Source organism: Lupinus angustifolius, unplaced genomic scaffold, assembly GCF_001865875.1.
Source record: "Lupinus angustifolius cultivar Tanjil unplaced genomic scaffold, LupAngTanjil_v1.0 Scaffold_2_275, whole genome shotgun sequence".
In the NCBI taxonomy this organism is placed as follows: Eukaryota; Viridiplantae; Streptophyta; class Magnoliopsida; order Fabales; family Fabaceae; genus Lupinus; species Lupinus angustifolius.
Window position 1 is genome coordinate 1 of NW_017716682.1, and position 18,205 is coordinate 18,205.

The 18,205-nt window shown below is 29.9% G+C and overlaps 1 protein-coding gene and 1 long non-coding RNA gene across 2 annotated transcripts; one reads left to right on the forward strand and one right to left on the reverse strand.

Moving 5' to 3' along the window:
• The first annotated feature begins 6,151 nt into the window (after positions 1 to 6,151).
• On the forward strand, positions 6,152 to 7,141 carry LOC109337215 (uncharacterized mitochondrial protein AtMg00810-like). The gene is made up of 2 exons (XM_019574137.1): positions 6,152 to 6,497; positions 6,609 to 7,141. Exons 1-2 carry the CDS (start codon positions 6,152 to 6,154, stop codon positions 7,139 to 7,141), a joined length of 879 nt encoding a protein of 292 aa, XP_019429682.1.
• Positions 7,142 to 12,433: 5,292 nt separating this feature from the next.
• On the reverse strand, positions 12,434 to 13,177 carry LOC109337216. The gene is made up of 2 exons (XR_002106418.1): positions 13,093 to 13,177; positions 12,434 to 12,676 (listed from the first exon to the last, which is right to left on the reverse strand). It is a non-coding gene; the product is annotated as an uncharacterized LOC109337216 (long non-coding RNA).
• Between the last annotated feature and the right edge of the window lie 5,028 nt (positions 13,178 to 18,205).

Below are 18,205 nucleotides of genomic sequence, written 5' to 3' on the forward strand. Positions count from 1 at the left end.
GTCGGATATAGCTAATATATGTGTATGTTATTATTTGGAGTATGATCTTCACTTATGTGTTATTTAATTATAGTCATGATATCTTGTCGATGCATTATACATTGATAAATGATGAATTATGATATTGTTTGGGAATAAGTGTTGTTTACCTTACATAGGTTGATTAGATAATTGTTTGTGAGAACAATTGATGAGTTTGGTTATATTACTCATGTGGATTGGATAATTGTTTACGAGAATATCTGATGAGTTATAATGTGGTATGTTATATATATATATGAACTGTTTTTCATATCCGAGTGTGATATTCTGAGTAAGTCCACGCCGTCAATGAATTTATGTTCATTAGATGTCTTACTCTATCTGCTGTATTTTTCTTGTTCTGTATATATTTGCTATGCAGATGGCCAACAACAGCACTCACATTCGAGGTTATCACTTCACGATGTCCCCGATGGGATAATGGGCTAGTGACGGGCACATATATACATACACAGGCCCCTGCGGTTTGTCGTTGCACATGGTGTGCAACGAGTCATCAATGATGATCCCTCACCCTGACACATATATTGATGCTTCCTTCACCTTGCCGCCAAAGAGGCCGACATCTTCAGAGGTTGGACTTCGATACCCGACAGTCAGGAGTGATGGCGCTATTCCCTCCCATGGTTATAGGACGTGGCTAGATTATTTGGATGCTCCGTCATCCAGTAGAGCCAAGAGGAGCAGTGGTCTTGAAGGAGGTCTCTGCAAGAAGGCTCCGGTTTTGAGAATGTCATCCCCTCCGAATTATGCTGCTGAGTTGTGGCATAATGAAGTGGAGGAAGAGGAGGAGGTGGACGAGGTTGTTGAGTTCGTCAATGTAGAGAGCTCGAGGTGATCGACCTCGTGTCTGACTCGGAGGAGGAGGAGGACCCGAGTGAGGGGTCCAACATTCCTGGAATCTTTTGAGTCAGCTTGTGGGCCAGTCGATGTCCCCTTTTTTGTTTTTGGTGGGGGGTTGCGTTTCTTTGGATTTTGTATATGTTAGTGGCGATGTAGTTTCCGCCTTTACTAACCTAGTCCGTATGAACTGACTATGACTTAACCCATTATATATATTCACGAAATGTTGTATCATTTCAGTTATCGTTAGGTAACCGATTTTGATTTCCGCGTTATATGTTAGTTAAAGTGATGTCCCGGAAAAGAAAGGTTTTTAAAAGGAAACAATTTTATGTCACCAATTCAAAAGAAAATATTTATTTTACTCATTTTTCCACGTAATAAATAAAGAGTATTTTTCGGGGCGTTACATCTCTCACTTGGTTTGGATTAACACTTTTGTTTTGAAAAATTGTTTGCAACAGTCAAGTTAGACAAATTTAAAATTCCATTTGCACAAAATTTTCTTGTTATGACATTATGTGATTTTTCACAAAAAAGGTTTTAGGCTTATATCTCATTTTGCTCAATGAATGCTTAAAAATGTGCTTAGCAAATTTTTTTAAATCATGCAATATGTTTTAATTTATTTCATTTAGCTAAATTCAATTTGGTTTTGAATTTTTTTTGATTTTTTATGGACAAACAAATTACTTTGCAAAAAAATATACATTCTACAAAAATTATAATTTTCACATATTCATAAACCATGTTCCCCCTCTTTAAATGACGGCTTGTCCTCAAGCCAATGAAAAATTGTTTTTGAAAGGAAATGTTTGATGAATATGAAAAATTATTAAAAATATAACTAAACTAACAATTTGCAATCAATTTAAATCACACAACGTAATTCAAACTAAAATTAAAACAAGGAAGCAAATAACAAAGTTTAAGGTACGAAAATAAGGAAAGAGTTTTGCAAAATATCAAATGCATAAAAATAAAGTAAAGAGAAAATTGATTTTGTTGCTTTACTTAATCTTCTTCATCTTCATCAAGGCCTTGTGATCTCCCTTCTGACCGTTTAGGGTTAGCAACAAACTCCTCATAGGTTCCACCTTGGAAGTTTGGATGAGAGCCGTAGATGCTTTGAAAGCTTCTATACATGCTTGTAATCTCACAAAGCAAGCAATTTGTTATTGGTTTTGGAAATGTTGTTCTTCAACAATTGCTTCCAAAGTGACTTTACTTGCCCTCCTATGTGGTGGTTGAGAAGAGGAACCCACATCTCCAAACTTCTTTCTCAAATCGGCCCTAGCTTGGGCCAAGCTTCTTTCCTTGCAATGAGATTGGACATGATAGGTGTTGGTCTCGGTTTTGAGTGTCATGATCTCCTCATAAGGTCCGAGCACTTCTTGATACCTACATAAGTCAGTAATAAGTAATGGTAAAATCAAAGAAGGTATACCCCTTGATATGCAATCATTAATGGCATCCGAGATGATGACCGTTATGTCAATGGAATCTTCCTCAATAATGGATTTGATGAGCTTTGCCTTGCCTAGAGGTAGATCCGAGACATAAGCTGGCCAAATGTTGGCCAACACAAAGATGGTCCAAAGGTGAGAGGCTTGAGTCATACAAAACCGAAATACTGGGCCACTTTGGTTGACCTCCAATCCTTGCAAACACAAGCTCCTTCTTACTGTAGCATCATCGTGTGATTCTCCTTCCCCCGAAGAAGATGTCTTTATTTTGAGTTAAATGTGCAAAGGTCATGGTCACAATTCGGGATTGGAGACTATGGGTTTCCTAGGTAATCATTGATCATGTACTTATCATAGTACACTCTCTTACCAATGACCTAAGTGTATCTATTAGCTCTTGCCTCCCCTGACATAATAGAGTTGGAATAAAATTGCTTCACAACATCCAAAAAGAATATGTTGTTGGGTGTTGTGAGTTTGTTCCATCTTCGATTCATTCGTTTTCTTCTTCTTCAAATACACTCTTCAAGATCTTCTCTATAATATTCTACATCATTTATTTCCTACCTCTATCAAAGTCATGGCTGATTATCAATCAGATTCCCAAACTTTCTCCCACATCAATGACATTCAGAACCCTATAAATCTTTTATTTTTGCATCCAGGAGATAATCCAGGAGCAATTCTTATTTCAACACATTTGGATGGAACGAATTGCAATTCTTGGAGCAGAAGCATGAAACGAGCCTTGTTGTCAAAGAACAAATACAAGTTTGTTAATGGATCTATCTTGATGCCAGATTCTGATGATCCTATTTTTGATGATTGGTAAAGGTGTAATACCATGGCGATTTCATGGATTACAAGATGCTTGACAAGACAAATAGCTCAAAGTGTAGTTTATATTGAAAATGCACATGAATTGTGGAATGATTTGAAAGATAGGTTTTCAAAAGGTGATTATTTTTGTATTTCATATTTATTGCAATAGCTACATTCAATTAAGCAAGGTGATAGAGATATTTTGAATTACTTTACTGAATTGAAAACTATTTGGGAAGATATGGAAGCATTAAGACCTATATCTTCATATGTGTGTGTTGTTAAGTGTAAATGTAGCATGTTCAAGACCATAAAAGAACGAAGAGATTCTGAGTATGTGATTTGGTTTTTGAAATGACAGATTGAAGAGTTTAACACTACTAGATCATAGATTCTGTTACTTGAGCCTCTACCAACTATTAATAAAGCTTTTTCTCTGCTTCAACAACAAGAAAGGAAAATAGTTGGGTTTAATGCAAAAGTTCTATTTAACTCTAATGCTACAACTGTTCACAACACAAATAGAACACCAAACAACAATTCACAATGGAAAGATATTTTGGGCAGAGGAAATACCTTTGGAAAGGCTAGAGGAAGAGGTTTTGGAAGAGGTTATGACTCAAATAGATCAGGCAACACTAAAGTTTGTACACCCTGTGGAAGATAAGGACATACCATTGATGTTTTTTTATCACAAACATGGTTTTCCACCTAATTTTGGAAAACAAAGGACAAACAATATTGTTAATAGTGTTGTAGGAAACAAAAATTTGATTAACTCAAGCAGTAGAGGTGAATCTCTGCATACAGAGGATAACAACAAACCTAATATGTTGAGCTCACATCTCTTTTAAGCAATGCTAGTATAACTGGTTCTACTAGTAGTAAAGTCAATCAACTAAGCATAAAACACCTTGAAGAAACTGATTCACATAAGGACTTAGGTAATATCCATCCATGGATCCTTGACATTATGCTACTGACCATGTGTGTCTTTATTTGTCTAGCTTTGTGTAATATCAATCTATTAGAATTATTATTATCAAATTACCAAATGGATCTGCTGTTACAGCTAAACAGTCTGGCATGATTGTGTTTTCAAAGAATTTGGTTTTGCACAATGTACTATCTGTTCCTGAGTTCAAATTCAACCTCATATTTGTGCATAAACTTGCATTTGACCTACATTGCAGAGTGATTTTTGATGATTCTCAATGCATGATCCAGGATATGAGTACCTTGAAGATGATTGGATTTGCTAAAGTGCACAAGAACCTCTACATCCTTGCTGCACCTTCAAAACCTTGTATACAAGAAATATGTCTTGTCAATTCTGCTTACAACAATTCCTCTTTTGATTTGCGGCATTAAAGATTATGACACCCTTCAATTGTTGTCTTACAACACATCTGTAAATATTTTTCTTATATACAATTTGATGCTATAAGAATTTGTGATTTCTGTCATTTGAAAGAATTTGTGATTTCTGTCATTTGACAAAACAAGGAAGATTACCATTTCATAACAGTATGAATAAAAGGTTGGATGCTTTTGATATCATACATATGGATATTTGGGGTACCTTGTCTGTTTCTTCTATTCATGGCTTCAAGTACTTTCTTACTACGATTGATGATTATAGTAAACATACTTAGGAGTATCTTATGAAAATAAAAAATTAATGCAGAACTTTGTTGTTCTTATTCAAACTCAATTTCACAAAGTTATTAAGGTAATTAGAACAAATAATGGAGGTGAAGTTTAGTTACCATCCTTCTTTGATAAATTTGGATTGTTCATCAAATGTCATGTGTTTAGACTCCACAACAAAACTCAGTTGTAGAAAGGAAGCATAAGCATCTTCTCAATGTGACTAGGTCAATTCTGTTTCACGCTCATCTTCCTAGCATTTTCTGGACCTATGTTGTGCAACATGCTACTTTCCTTATTAACAAAATTCCTAGTCCTACTCTTCAACACAGGCCTCCTTATGATATGTTACATTAGTGTCAGCCTAGTCTTATATAATGAACTCAAACTTTGTGGCTGCTTGTGCTTTGCATCTACACTTCTGAATCATCACACTAAGATAGATGCTAGAGCCAAGAAATGTGTATTTTTGGGCTTCAAGACATGAGTTAAAGGTTATGTATTGTTTAATATGCAATCTAGAGAAATATTCATCTCTAGAAATGTTCACTTCTATGAGGATCAATTCCCTTACTCTTCCATAAACAAGGCTTCCACATCTAACATTCTGACCCCTGATTCATCAATTGATTTCCTTCTTTATGACAACATTTCCATATCATTATCATCTATTGAACCACATATCAATTCTCATCCTGAACCAAACATTGTGTCCAACACACTTTCATCTTCTCCTCAACAAACACACTCTTCTTCTCAACAAACACAAAATATTAGAAAGTCTACTAGGATTTGTCATCTACCTACATACCTTCATGATTTTCACTGCAACCTTCTCACAGAAAACACAAACACTACTTGTCACATTACTCATCCACTTTCTTCTGTTATCTCCTACTCATTTATTTCATCATCTCACTTATCTCATATTCTTTCTATCTCTATACATGTTGAACGAAAAAACTTACCTACAAGCTGTCAAATCATCTGAATGGATAACTGCCATGACAAATGAACTTGCAGCCTTAGAATTAAATAATACATGTAGCATTGTTGACTTACCAAATGATAATATTCCTATAGGCTCTAAATGGGTATATATGATCAAATACAAATCAGATGGAAGTATTGAGAGGTATAAAGCAAGATTGGTAGCAAAGGGATATGATCAAACATAAGGAATTGTCTTCTTTGATACATTTGCTCATGTAATCAAGTTAACAACAGTCAAATTGGTTTTGGCCATTGTTGCATTTGAGAACTAGTTCTTACATCAGTTAGATGTTAATAATGCATTCTTGCATGAGGATTTTACATAAGATGTGTACATGGTCATTCCTCAAGGAGTAGTATACTCAAATCCTAATCAGGTATGCAAACTCGATAAGTCTCTTTATGGTTTGAAACAAGCAAGTAGACAATGGTATAGTAAGCTCTCAAACACTCTCACACAGATAGGTTATACCCAATCTGCTCATAATAATTCCTTGTTCACCAAGAGTCATGGCACCAACTTCATTGTTCTCCTCATTTATGTAGATGATCTCATATTGGCTGGAAATTGTCCCACTGAAATAACATTTGTCAAGCAACATCTTCATGATTTGTTCAAAATCAAGGATCTTGGACCCTTGAAATACTTTCTTGGTTTTGAAATTACTAGATCAAGCAAAGGTATTACACTAAGCCAGAGAAAATATGCATTAGATATCTTGGCTGACCCATGATTGTTGGCATCCAAACCTGCTCTTACTCCTATTGCTAAAGGCATTTTTCTTTTCCAAGATTCATCTGGTGCATACACTAATCCTAATGCTTACAGAAGGTTGGTTGGAAGGCTACTATATATCTCTAATTATATTTCCGATCTCAGCTTCTCTGTCCAGCAACTAAGTCAATACATGAACCAGCCAACTAATGCCCACTATCAAGCTCTCACTCGCATACTCAAATACATCAAAGAGACTCTTGTTCAAGGCCTTTTTTATCCCTCCAATTCTACACTCCAACTGAAAGCATTCAGTGATTCTGACTGGGCCACTTGCACAAATTCAAGAAGATATGTTTCTAGATTCTGTGTCTTTCTTGGCAATTCATTAGTGTCATGGAAATCCAAGAAACAATCCAATGTGGCTAGATCATCATCTGAAGCAGAGTACAGTGAACTTGCAACCACTTCTTGTGAGCTTCAATGGCTAACTTTCAACTTGACAGTTTTCCCATCATTCTCATCAAACCTCCACTTCTCTATTATGACAACAATTCTGCTCGATACATTGCAGCTAATTCTATGTTCCAAGAACGCACCAAACACATAAATAGACTGTCAAGTTGTTCGAGAAAGATTACAAACTCATCGTTTTCACTTGCTTCCCATTTCCAGTAAAGAATAACCGACTGATCTATTCACCAAGGCATTGGACACTTCTACTTTATCTTATCTTCTTCCCAAGCTAGGAGTTTTAAACATTTACTCTCCAGCTTGAGAGAGAATATTAGATAAGATGGGTTATTTATCAATTAGATACTGTAGAAGGAATCATGATGTAATTTTCTATTTTTGCTATTATTTCCTTTTCTGACAGTTAGTTAGTAACTAACATATTTGTCTTTCCTTTTTCGGTTATTACACTTCAGCTTGTATATAACTTGCCTATTATGGCTTGAGAATTCAATTCAATGAAACAGATGATGAATTGTACAAAATCCAATATAAAAAAAACGGGGTTCTATTCACACTCCCATATTGACATTGTTACTACTCACCCAGTACTTCAATACTTAACCATATTTGTTACATAACCATTGGGGATAACTTTGTAATCATCTCCCATAACTCAAAAAAACATACATCCTTTGCCTTCTACACTCTCCCTACAAATTCTCATCATCTCCATTTCTCCCTCATGCCATTTCTCCCTCATGCCATTTCAACTAGTCACGCCTTCTTCTACAATCCTCATTAACCCTACTAGGCCTAGATCCAAGACCAAACCTTATATTCTAGTTGTCCATGCCACCTCTCTCTCTGCTCTCTCTCACACACACTGAAATGTTTCTTTTCTTATACCTTCAAACTCAAACATTGAACCACATAATCTATCCAGAAATGTAAACGATATTGAAGGACCATAGGTTGCTCCAAGTGGTGCTGGAGAAAATGTTTAGGAAAATGACCTTAGCCAATAATGATGTGGGAGATTTATTTTTGCTTCAAAATCTGGCCAAATACAATTAAAAAAAGAAATAGCATCATTCCAAATAAAAGTCATGTGTATCCTGAAGCTGTATATCAATTATCTACAAACCATCACATAATGCTATTGAATTGGCTCTCAATATAGCTATCAGCCCAAACTGGACTACCCGCTTGTTTCAACACCATCAATAAAATAACTTTGTCCAACATAATCAGGTATATATTTCTCTCTTTCCTTTTTATATATCAATTTTGTTTATAACGTTAACTTTGCTGAAATAACAACAATTATATATTATGTATCTTTTCACTATGTATATATATTTCATGAAAAAGGTGATAATAAAAATAAAAATAAAAATAAAGTAATATAGTACCACAGTAAGTAAAGTAACAGTTGGTAAATATGTATTGCAGCATTTTAGTTGTAATAATTAAACATATATTTTTTCCTAAGTAGCAAGTAATTATCATTTCACATAGGAACAAATAGAAACCAAAGAATATAAGCATAATATGTATACATGGCAAAACGGGCATTGCTCGCGGGCGTGCCCGCATAGCCCGCATTTCTTTGCGGGTAGGGCATACAATTTTTGTCTATTTGCCCGTTTTGCCCACTAAGTTTTCAGGCGGGAGGCCCGCAAATATAATTTAAGAAAAACATAAGAAAATTTTAAATAAATTATGATGTAATGTGATTTTTATGCCCTAAAAAATTTAATCTAATGTAATTTGTTAAACTTCATATAAAATATAAAAAAAAATTGTTAATTTTTTATCTTCAACTACTTTATTTAATTTAATTTCAATTATTATATGAATTTTTTTCATTCTTTTAATTATTCAACAATGTCTGCAGGCTGCCCGCTAGCCCGTTAGCCTGTTTTTAAATGGGCAGGGTATTGAATTTTGTCCGTTAAGCCAATTCGGGCATGCCCACGCCCACTTAAATTTTTGCGGGCATTTGTGGACGTGGGTGGACTAAACGGGCCGGACGAGCCGTTTTGCCATCTCTAATAATATGGTATATGCAGTAAATAGATATTGCATTTATGGTAGAAATATATCTATATTATAGCTTCATTTTGATTCAAGAGGAAGCTAAGGCCACTGAAATTCCAAAATCGTCCATATTGGTATATAATAAATTTGCATACTTGTTTTTCTGCTACTACAAACCACATTACATATTAGATATATTTTGGTGGGACCTACGTATCATTGTACATTTTTTTGTTAAATTTTAACTTAATTAAATTTTTAATTATTTATTTTTATTACGCAATCAGTTTTATGGAATTTTTTTAGTAAGGTCATGCTTAAATCATTTCTAACTTCTCTGAAAATGGAAAGAAGGTCTACGACCAACACCGTCTCTAAGCTATTAATTTCATATAAAAAATAATTTAAAACTATCATATCACACGATTAAATATTTATGGGATTTAAATAGTCTGGTCTATGGTTCATGTTATCTCTTCCTTTTCACTCTAAAAGTGGAAAGTCGGTCTACGATCAGTGTTGTTTCTTTACTATTAATCTCTTCTTTATAAAAATAAATTACTTATTATTACCTTTTAAAATAACTTAAAATTTTCAAATAGAGTTTAATAGTCCGGTCTATGCCTCGCGTCGTCTCTTTCTTTTTATTCTAAAAGTGAAAAGTCAGTCTTTAACCAGTGTTGTTTCTTTGCTATTAGTCTCACCTTTCTAAAAATAAATTATTTGTAAATGTCAATTTTAAAAGTTTAAACACAATTTATGAGATTTAAATAGTCCAGTCTCCAGCCAATGTTGTACCTCTTAGCTATTAATTCATATTTCATAAAATTATAAAGATATTTCTACTATAAAAGCTACAATTTTAACTGATACAAATCAAATCAGACGAGACTAAACAAGTTATTCATTTTTATAATCATAAGTACATAGTCTTGATTTCTGTATTGCATCTAGGGATACGTATGAGCAAGATAAACTCTTGTCAGACACAAATATATAAAATAATTTTTTTTGTTTTAGTAATAATTTTTTTAATAAACAATGTTTAAGTGTATAAAAGTCAATGTGATTAGCGATGGTACCGTTTTAATACATGCGGACGGAGTGCTAATACCTTCCCTGATCCGTAATCGAATCCTGAGCTCAGAACTCAAGTTCAAAAGACCAAATTGTCCTATTTGGGCATAAAGAGAATTCTTTACATTTTGACTACTAAAAAACGTAGTGGCAACTCCAAATAAATTGAGAATAGTAGAAGTCGAGCTCGCCTCTCCTTAAGTCACACGGTCGGTCTTCCAATCAAAAATCAGGTCGCGATAGTGATGTACCTATAATGTAGGATGACATCACACACCACTAGGTTTGAGTGTGATACTTGCGTCACTTTATTCAAGGGGACAATAGTCTTAGCTTATGGTATATATAGTGACAGAGTATGCTTCCCATGTTTTACGTTCTGTATACCGTGTATATTTTTTTGAGCATCTGGAGAGTTAACATCCTAGAAATACCATTTTTAATTTATTTTACGAAACACTTTTTTTAAAATGTGATATTTTTAACTTTTTTTTAAAGAAGTCATTTTTTGCAACATTTTATGAGCATGTGACATTAAAATTTCTAGTTGTACAATTAGTAATTGATATTTATATGGGCTATGTATTTAAGATTAATTTTTTAATATTAATTACATCCACATGTATTACCATTAATGTCACCATGATTTCAGCATGTGCTACTAAAAATATGAGTCAATATGAGAATTTAATTTAATAAAATATTAAAGTAAGAGTGAGAAGCACATACAAGAAAGTATGAGTTGAGATAGCAAAAAAAAAGTTGAATTGAAAAGCAAAGGACACTGGTTGTAAATATTTATTTTTGGAAAGATTAATATCCAACCAAATAGATAAATTGAATATAACCGATGAATTTGAACTCATTCATTATTAAAAGTACACATTTGACTACATTCATTTAATTCCTTTAACTTTAATTTTGGAAGAATGTTGATTGAATTAATTTTCATGGATATAGATGAATTATGATTAAATTGTTTTTACCTATGCTTTGACTAGGTACAATTAATTTTATTTGGCTAGATTATTATCCACATAAATGTCCAAGATATTATTATTAGTAATTTATTAATTAGCTATATCACTACTATAATTATAGAATATTAATTAATGTTTCACCAATTTTCTTAAATGAAAAAATGGATAGAACAAAATTATAGAATAAAAAAAGAAACAGAAAAAATGAATATAGGATGTGAATACTGATTATTTAAAAAATGTCAAGTGAGCAAAATTATTTTTTTCTTTCTCTCAAATAACTTTACCCCTTTCTTTCTCTCATTTATTACTCCATCTCTCTATCCTTCAGATATCTCAAGGAAACACCATTTTACACGTAAATAAAATATGTAATATTTTATTTTAATTAAAATTTTATGTTTTTAAATTGATTAGTACATTTTTAGGTTAGCTAACCCCTTCAGGTTTATCTAACTTACCTAATATAGCATAATATATTAGAACATGTAATTTTACAAAATAATATATATTTAGAAGTTATAAAACTTGTTAAAATAATCTACTATACTGTTATTATAATAATTTATAATTTTCTTACAATATGTATATTAATTTGTACATACAATATAATAAAACTATTTAAAATAATCTACGATAGTGTTATTATAATAATTTATAGTTTTATTTATATATATAGTAGGAGGTTGAATATAGTAAGTTGTGTTGGATATTATCATTTGTAATTGAATATAGTAAGTTATGTTAGATATTATCATTTGTAGTTGAATATATTTTATTGGATAAGTGTTCAATCTTACTTTTTAAAATTTTAAGATTCAAATAATTGAATCACACAATTTTCTTTAGAGATGAAGTATATCAATGGGTAAGAAAGTACCAATAGGTCCTCGAAACAATATATTTTTAAATTAAAAAAATTTGTGTAACAATAAAAATGATGCTCACTCAAAAAATAGAAAATCATGTTGGTTTGAATTATTTATACAAACATGATAAATAATTTTTTGAGATATATGATGACACATAAATGGAATTGAACAAAATTATATATGTTCAATTATTTAAATGTCCTTTAGACATATTTTTTATATTTATATAGTAGTAAGGACAAAGTAAGGATATAAAAATTATGCCTATTCATTATTCAATTACATAAATGTTCCTTAGGTATGTTTTTTCATTTATATAGTAGTATAGATATATATGATGAACATCAATGACATTTAATTTTTACCTTGATTATATCCAAATTTCTATATTTAAAATAATTGTTAAATTTTATTGAATAAATGAACTAGTTGTTAAACGATGAGAAATTGAAACTGAACTTGTTTTGGATATTCATATATTGATAATATATTAATTTATTTTCATTATCATGATAGCTATAACATTTGAGTGCATAGCATAAAATCACGAATAATAGTTTAACTCGGTTTCTTTACCATTCTTAGCACAAAAGCAACGACCTTTTCTACAAAAACAACATATTGGAAAAACTCCTCCTCGACAAAAACAATCATTGTCAACTTTACATGGTTCCCCTGCATTAATTCCTATTTTTTGATCCACAACTTTATCCTCCAAACCTGAAAGTGAATTATTATTAGTCATTAAGTTTATATATATAAAATTGATTTGTTTACACTAAAATTAAATTCATTAGTTGAATAAGAAAAAAAATTACACGAGTTATAGTCAGTTTCATTCATTTTTAAATCAAATGGACCATAGAGGTGATAAGAGAGTTAAAGAGAAATATTAAATGACTTTTAAATTTCACCTATACGATCCGTTTGATTTAAAAAATGAATGAATAAGATTGAGTATACTAGTATAATTTAATTAGGTGTAAATAAATCACTAAGGAATTTTTGTCATGAATAAACAACTAAGGAAACTTCCAATGACTATGTCTTGTGAAGTATATTGCAAACACAAATTGAATGAATTGTTTTTAAATATGAGAAACTACATGAAGCATTTACTAATAAAAGAAAATTACCTGAAGCAAATACAAAGAGAACAATAAAGAAACATAGAGCAATTGAAGACTTCTTCATATTTTATTCACTATGGTAGTGATGTCTCTATTCAATGAAAGATATCTTCTATTCAACCAGTGTGTGCTTTTATAGTTAAAAATAGTACAATATGGTAATTTACTAATTAAAAAATAGTGGTCCACCCTATTTCTTTATTCAAATATATTTACATAAGATTAAAAACATATAATAGTAATTAATAATTATATTAAAAAAGTATTGCATTAATTGGACATCCATTAAAATAATATAAATAATTTGTAACAACAACAATAATAAATATTTTAGTTAATGATAAATATTATTTCAATATTTATGATCATTTCTTTATTCTTGATGTGATTATTATTTGGATATTTTTTATAATTATAAATTTAATTAAGAAACTATTCATGTTTATTTAATTTTACATTAATTATTTATCATAAATTGAAAATATAGTAATAATAAATAATCATATTACAAAATATTGTAATAAATGGACATCTTTAAAATAATATAAATAACTTCATTTTTATTAATTAGCAAATAGTAATAATGAAATAATTGAAATGATATTTTAAATATGTAATCTTTTGAAAGGTTAAGAGGATGGACGTGATTAGTGTTTATATTTTTGTTTTCTCTTCGAGTAGAGATATGATAATAAGAGTTAGTATTGCTTCTCCCCTCTATCAAAATGTGGATTATGCTTCACAATGAATGTTGCTTCTCTTCTATTAACCTATATTTAAAAAAATAATTTAATAAAAACATATTTTCAATATAAATTATATTAGGCTAAAGGAGAAGTGTATATACTTAATTTTGTCCAATCCATATAAAATTAAAAAAAAAACGAGAAAAATAAACAATAAAGAAAGAAAATTGGGTTCACTATTAAACTTTCATTTGTAATAGAGATAAAAAAATTGATGTGGAAAATAAGACTAAATGACTAATTGATGGTTTTAACTATTCTAGATACGTTTTTTAATTTATTATTAGTAGTATATAAAGACTTTTTCATATTTTATTCACTATGGTAGTAAAGTCTTCTATTCAACCAAAGTGTGGATTTTTATCTTCTATTCGTTTAAAGTGTGAACTTTTCTAGTTGAAAATAGTACATTATGTGTAATTTACTAATTAAAAAACAGATATCAATATATTTGTATTCCTATCCTTTTTCTTTGTTCCATTTTAAAATAATATAGAATTATTTTTCTTTTATTAATTGGTTAATATTAACCTAGTAATTAAAATGATATTTTGAATATGTGAGGAAGGTAGTACACAAGAAATGTTGCTTATTTTCTATTAATCTTTATTATAAAAAATAATTTAATAAGAAATATTTTACATAATAAACTATAATATGACTAAAGGAATGACTATGAGGAATGTGAATATCTAATTTTTTTCAACCTACATAAAACAAGAAAAATACAAGAGAAAAAATAAATGGAGTGGAAAGAGACACTGCAACATATTTTGTATATAGTGAAGGTTTTTTATGTAATTAGTGGGGGATTTTAACCTCCACAATATAACTACCAGAGGTTTCAAAAACCTCCACAGTTATGACCGCTAGAAGCGTTTTGCGAATGTTTTAGAAAACGTCTGGTATCTGTACATTTGTAGCGATTTATTTGTGGAGGAAAAACCTCCACTATTAGTAAAAGGTTTTCCATGATTTTGGAAAATATATAAAATAAGATTGGAAATTAATTAAACAAAGATATGGAGTTCGAGATCCAGATTATACGTAATACAAAGAGGAAGAGGAAGAGGAAGAAGCCAAGTATCAAAAATGAAAATTTTAGGCTATGATTTCTATTAATCATTTCCTATCAAAATTAAAGAAATATAGTGAAGGTTTAAAACCTCATAAATTAAATAAAAACATCTACTAAATACCTTGTTAATTATCCAATCGCCTCATTTGATTTATTTGTAGAGATTTGGATAACTTTCATATAAAAACATCCACAAATTACAACATTTGGTAGAGTGTAGAGGAAATATGTTGGCTATTAAATTTTAATTTATGAAATAGATAAAAAAAAATTGATGTGGACATTCGACCATACAAGTAATTGGTATTTTTTATGCTAGATATATACATTATTATTTAGTAGCATTATATCGTTTTAAAATTAAAAAAATTCATATTATTTAAATCAAATCAAAATAATGATTGATTATAAATAAATATTTAATAATCCATCAATTGAATCATGACATTAACGGCCAATAAAATAAGTTTTGATTTGTGAAGGAAACAAAATTTATAGGATAATATTAATAGGTAGTGATTTATTAGTAACTAGTGTGTACAGGCATTTCGTGCCTGCCGGCGAATATTGTGTGATACTACATATTCAATTTTAATATATTTCATTTTTTTGAATTAAAATGTATTTGTTGTGTTCGGTGTACTTTATATTATATTTTTTGTGTGATTATGATAATGTTTAATTTAAGGTGAGATGTGTGGTTAATTAATGTATTGGTGGTAGTTGCTTAGGATTATATAGTTCTTTTGTAAAAATTAAATAATGTTAAGGGCAATATAGGAAATGAAAATTACACCATGAGGGAAGTTAATATCACAATTTAATAATAATTAAAGTAATAAATTAATAAAAAACTATAATTTGTGTAATACCATACTAGTGTTTTAGGAAATATTTTTAAAAAATAAAGAGTAATTTAATTTTTAAAAATAGAACAAATGTTTTTATCATACTTGGATGATTAATATCTTAAACTAAATTATAATGTAGATAGGTGCAATGGTGTGAGATCACTTTTTTTTCCTTGGATCCTCTTTTATTTGCCCTCAAATGTCACTTTTGTTCATTATCAATAAATCAAATATTGAGCAATAATCATTTGACATGAGAAATAATAATAAATTAAAACATTTTAATAAATATATAATCAATAACAACTATAATAATAAATATTTCCATTAAAGATAAATAATTATTTCAAAATTAAATAAACATGATTAATTTCTTAGTTAAATTCAAAATATATAAATAATAATTATATTAAGGATGAAGAAATAACCGTAAATAACTCAATATTCAATTGTTTTACTCAACACACCCTTTTACTGGTCGTCTTATGTCACCTTTGTTCCATAAAGTTTTTAAAACATCCAATCAATCAAAACATTTCCCCAGCTATAACTACATAATCTTCATTATTTCAACTAAAGTATGTATAGAAGTTTATAATGTAAAAATTGCTCAAATTCAAACTCATGTATGAATTAGTCTAAACAATTTATTACATAAGTAGAATTTGTTAAGATCAATTGTTTAATATTAATTACATTCATATGTGTTACTATTGATGTCATCATCATCGTGCTACTAAAAATATATATGGGTCAATATGATAATTTAATTTAATAAAAACTTAAAGTAAGACTGAGAAGCATATACTTTTGAGAGCTGAAATAATAAACAAAATAATTAAATTAAAAAGCAAAGGATAATCTTTATAAATGTTTATTTTTGGATAAATGGGAAATCCAACCAATGGATATACACATATACAACTATGGAATATAATCGACCATTTTGAACTTAACCATTATTAAAATTATCTTTTTCACTATATACATTTAATTCCTTTAACTTTATGAATGTTGATGGAATTAATTTTGATAGATTTGTCTCAATCATGATTAAATTGCTTTGACTATAACAGGTAAAAGTAGTTTTCTTTGACTGGATTATTATCCAATGACATTCTAAATATATTATTATTAGTAATTTATTAATAAGCTATACCAATGATCTTATGTTAAAATTATAGAATGTTAATTAATGTTTCACTAATTTTCTAAAATGAATAGAAAAAATATTTTTAAAAAAGACAGACAAAAAGAATATATGGTGAAAATATTGAATATTTAAAAAATCTCTAGTGAGTAAAATCAAAGTGATTGAGAGCGAGAAACATTTGCAAGAATAATGTAGTGATTATATATAAATTTCTAACACGTAGATACTACACTCAATTTTAATATAGATAAATATACGTCCTCTTAACAAATCTCCCTAAAATAATGTTAACTATTGAATATAATAAATTTAAATTGAATACTTACTTAGCTTTATGAGTATTAAGACTTAAGAGGATTTATCAGCTGGATGTAACGTTGTTCTTTTAATATTTTTAAGATATTAAATAATTACTATACCTCCTGGCCTATTGATACAATCTTTTACTTTTTAGTTTTTTTCTTATCAATTACAACTTTTTAGATTCTCAAGACATGAAAATTCTCCATAAATATTATGGGTGACAAATAGATAGATTGTATGGATTTGTATCCTAATGGATGAATGTTAAGTCATCCATCAATTCATATATATCCATTAAATAATATTTTAAAGAGTAAATTACACTTATACTCAATTAATTTTAGTGAAATTACATAAATCACATCTTTTTTGCACATATGCAAATCACTCCAATTTTATACATATATATTACACTGACTATCCTACATGGAAGATGATTGTAATCTTTTAAACAAACAAGGGTGATGAATATGCTTTTAAGTTAAACTTCAAGTGTAACGCTCCGAAAAATACTCTTTATATATTACGCGGAAAAGTGAGTAATTTTTTTTGAAATGGTGATATAAAATTGTTTCCTTTTAAAAAAAACCTTTTTTTTTCTGGGACATCACTTTAAGTAACATATAACGCGGAAATCAAACCGGTTACCTAACGGTAACTGAAATGATACAACATTTCCTAACATACATCTTCATTGATATAAAAGATCATCAGTACTTAATATACATATCCAACAAGAAAGGGCGGAAATATTAATCATCGCCAAAATACACTAAACAATGACATGAACAAACTGAAGCCGTCAGTGTTTTAAAAGTCACAAAATGATAAGCAACTCCTAGTGGCTAACTCCAAAGCCAGGGTACTGCCTCTCCTCAATTCCTTATGCCCCTCCTGGAACATCACGGACGGGTAGCTCCAAATCCGAGCAAAGCTGTCTATCTGACGAGCACACGTCCGAAAAACAAGCAATAGAAAAGAAGAGAAA

Coding starts and splice junctions, on each gene's coding strand:
- LOC109337215 (XM_019574137.1), top strand. CDS start 6,152: ATGGTCATTCCTCAAGGAGTAGTATACTCAAATCCTAATCAGGTATGC. Junction 6,498..6,608: donor AATTACTAGATCAAGCAAAG/GTATTACACTAA, acceptor TTCTTTTCCAAG/ATTCATCTGGTGCATACACT.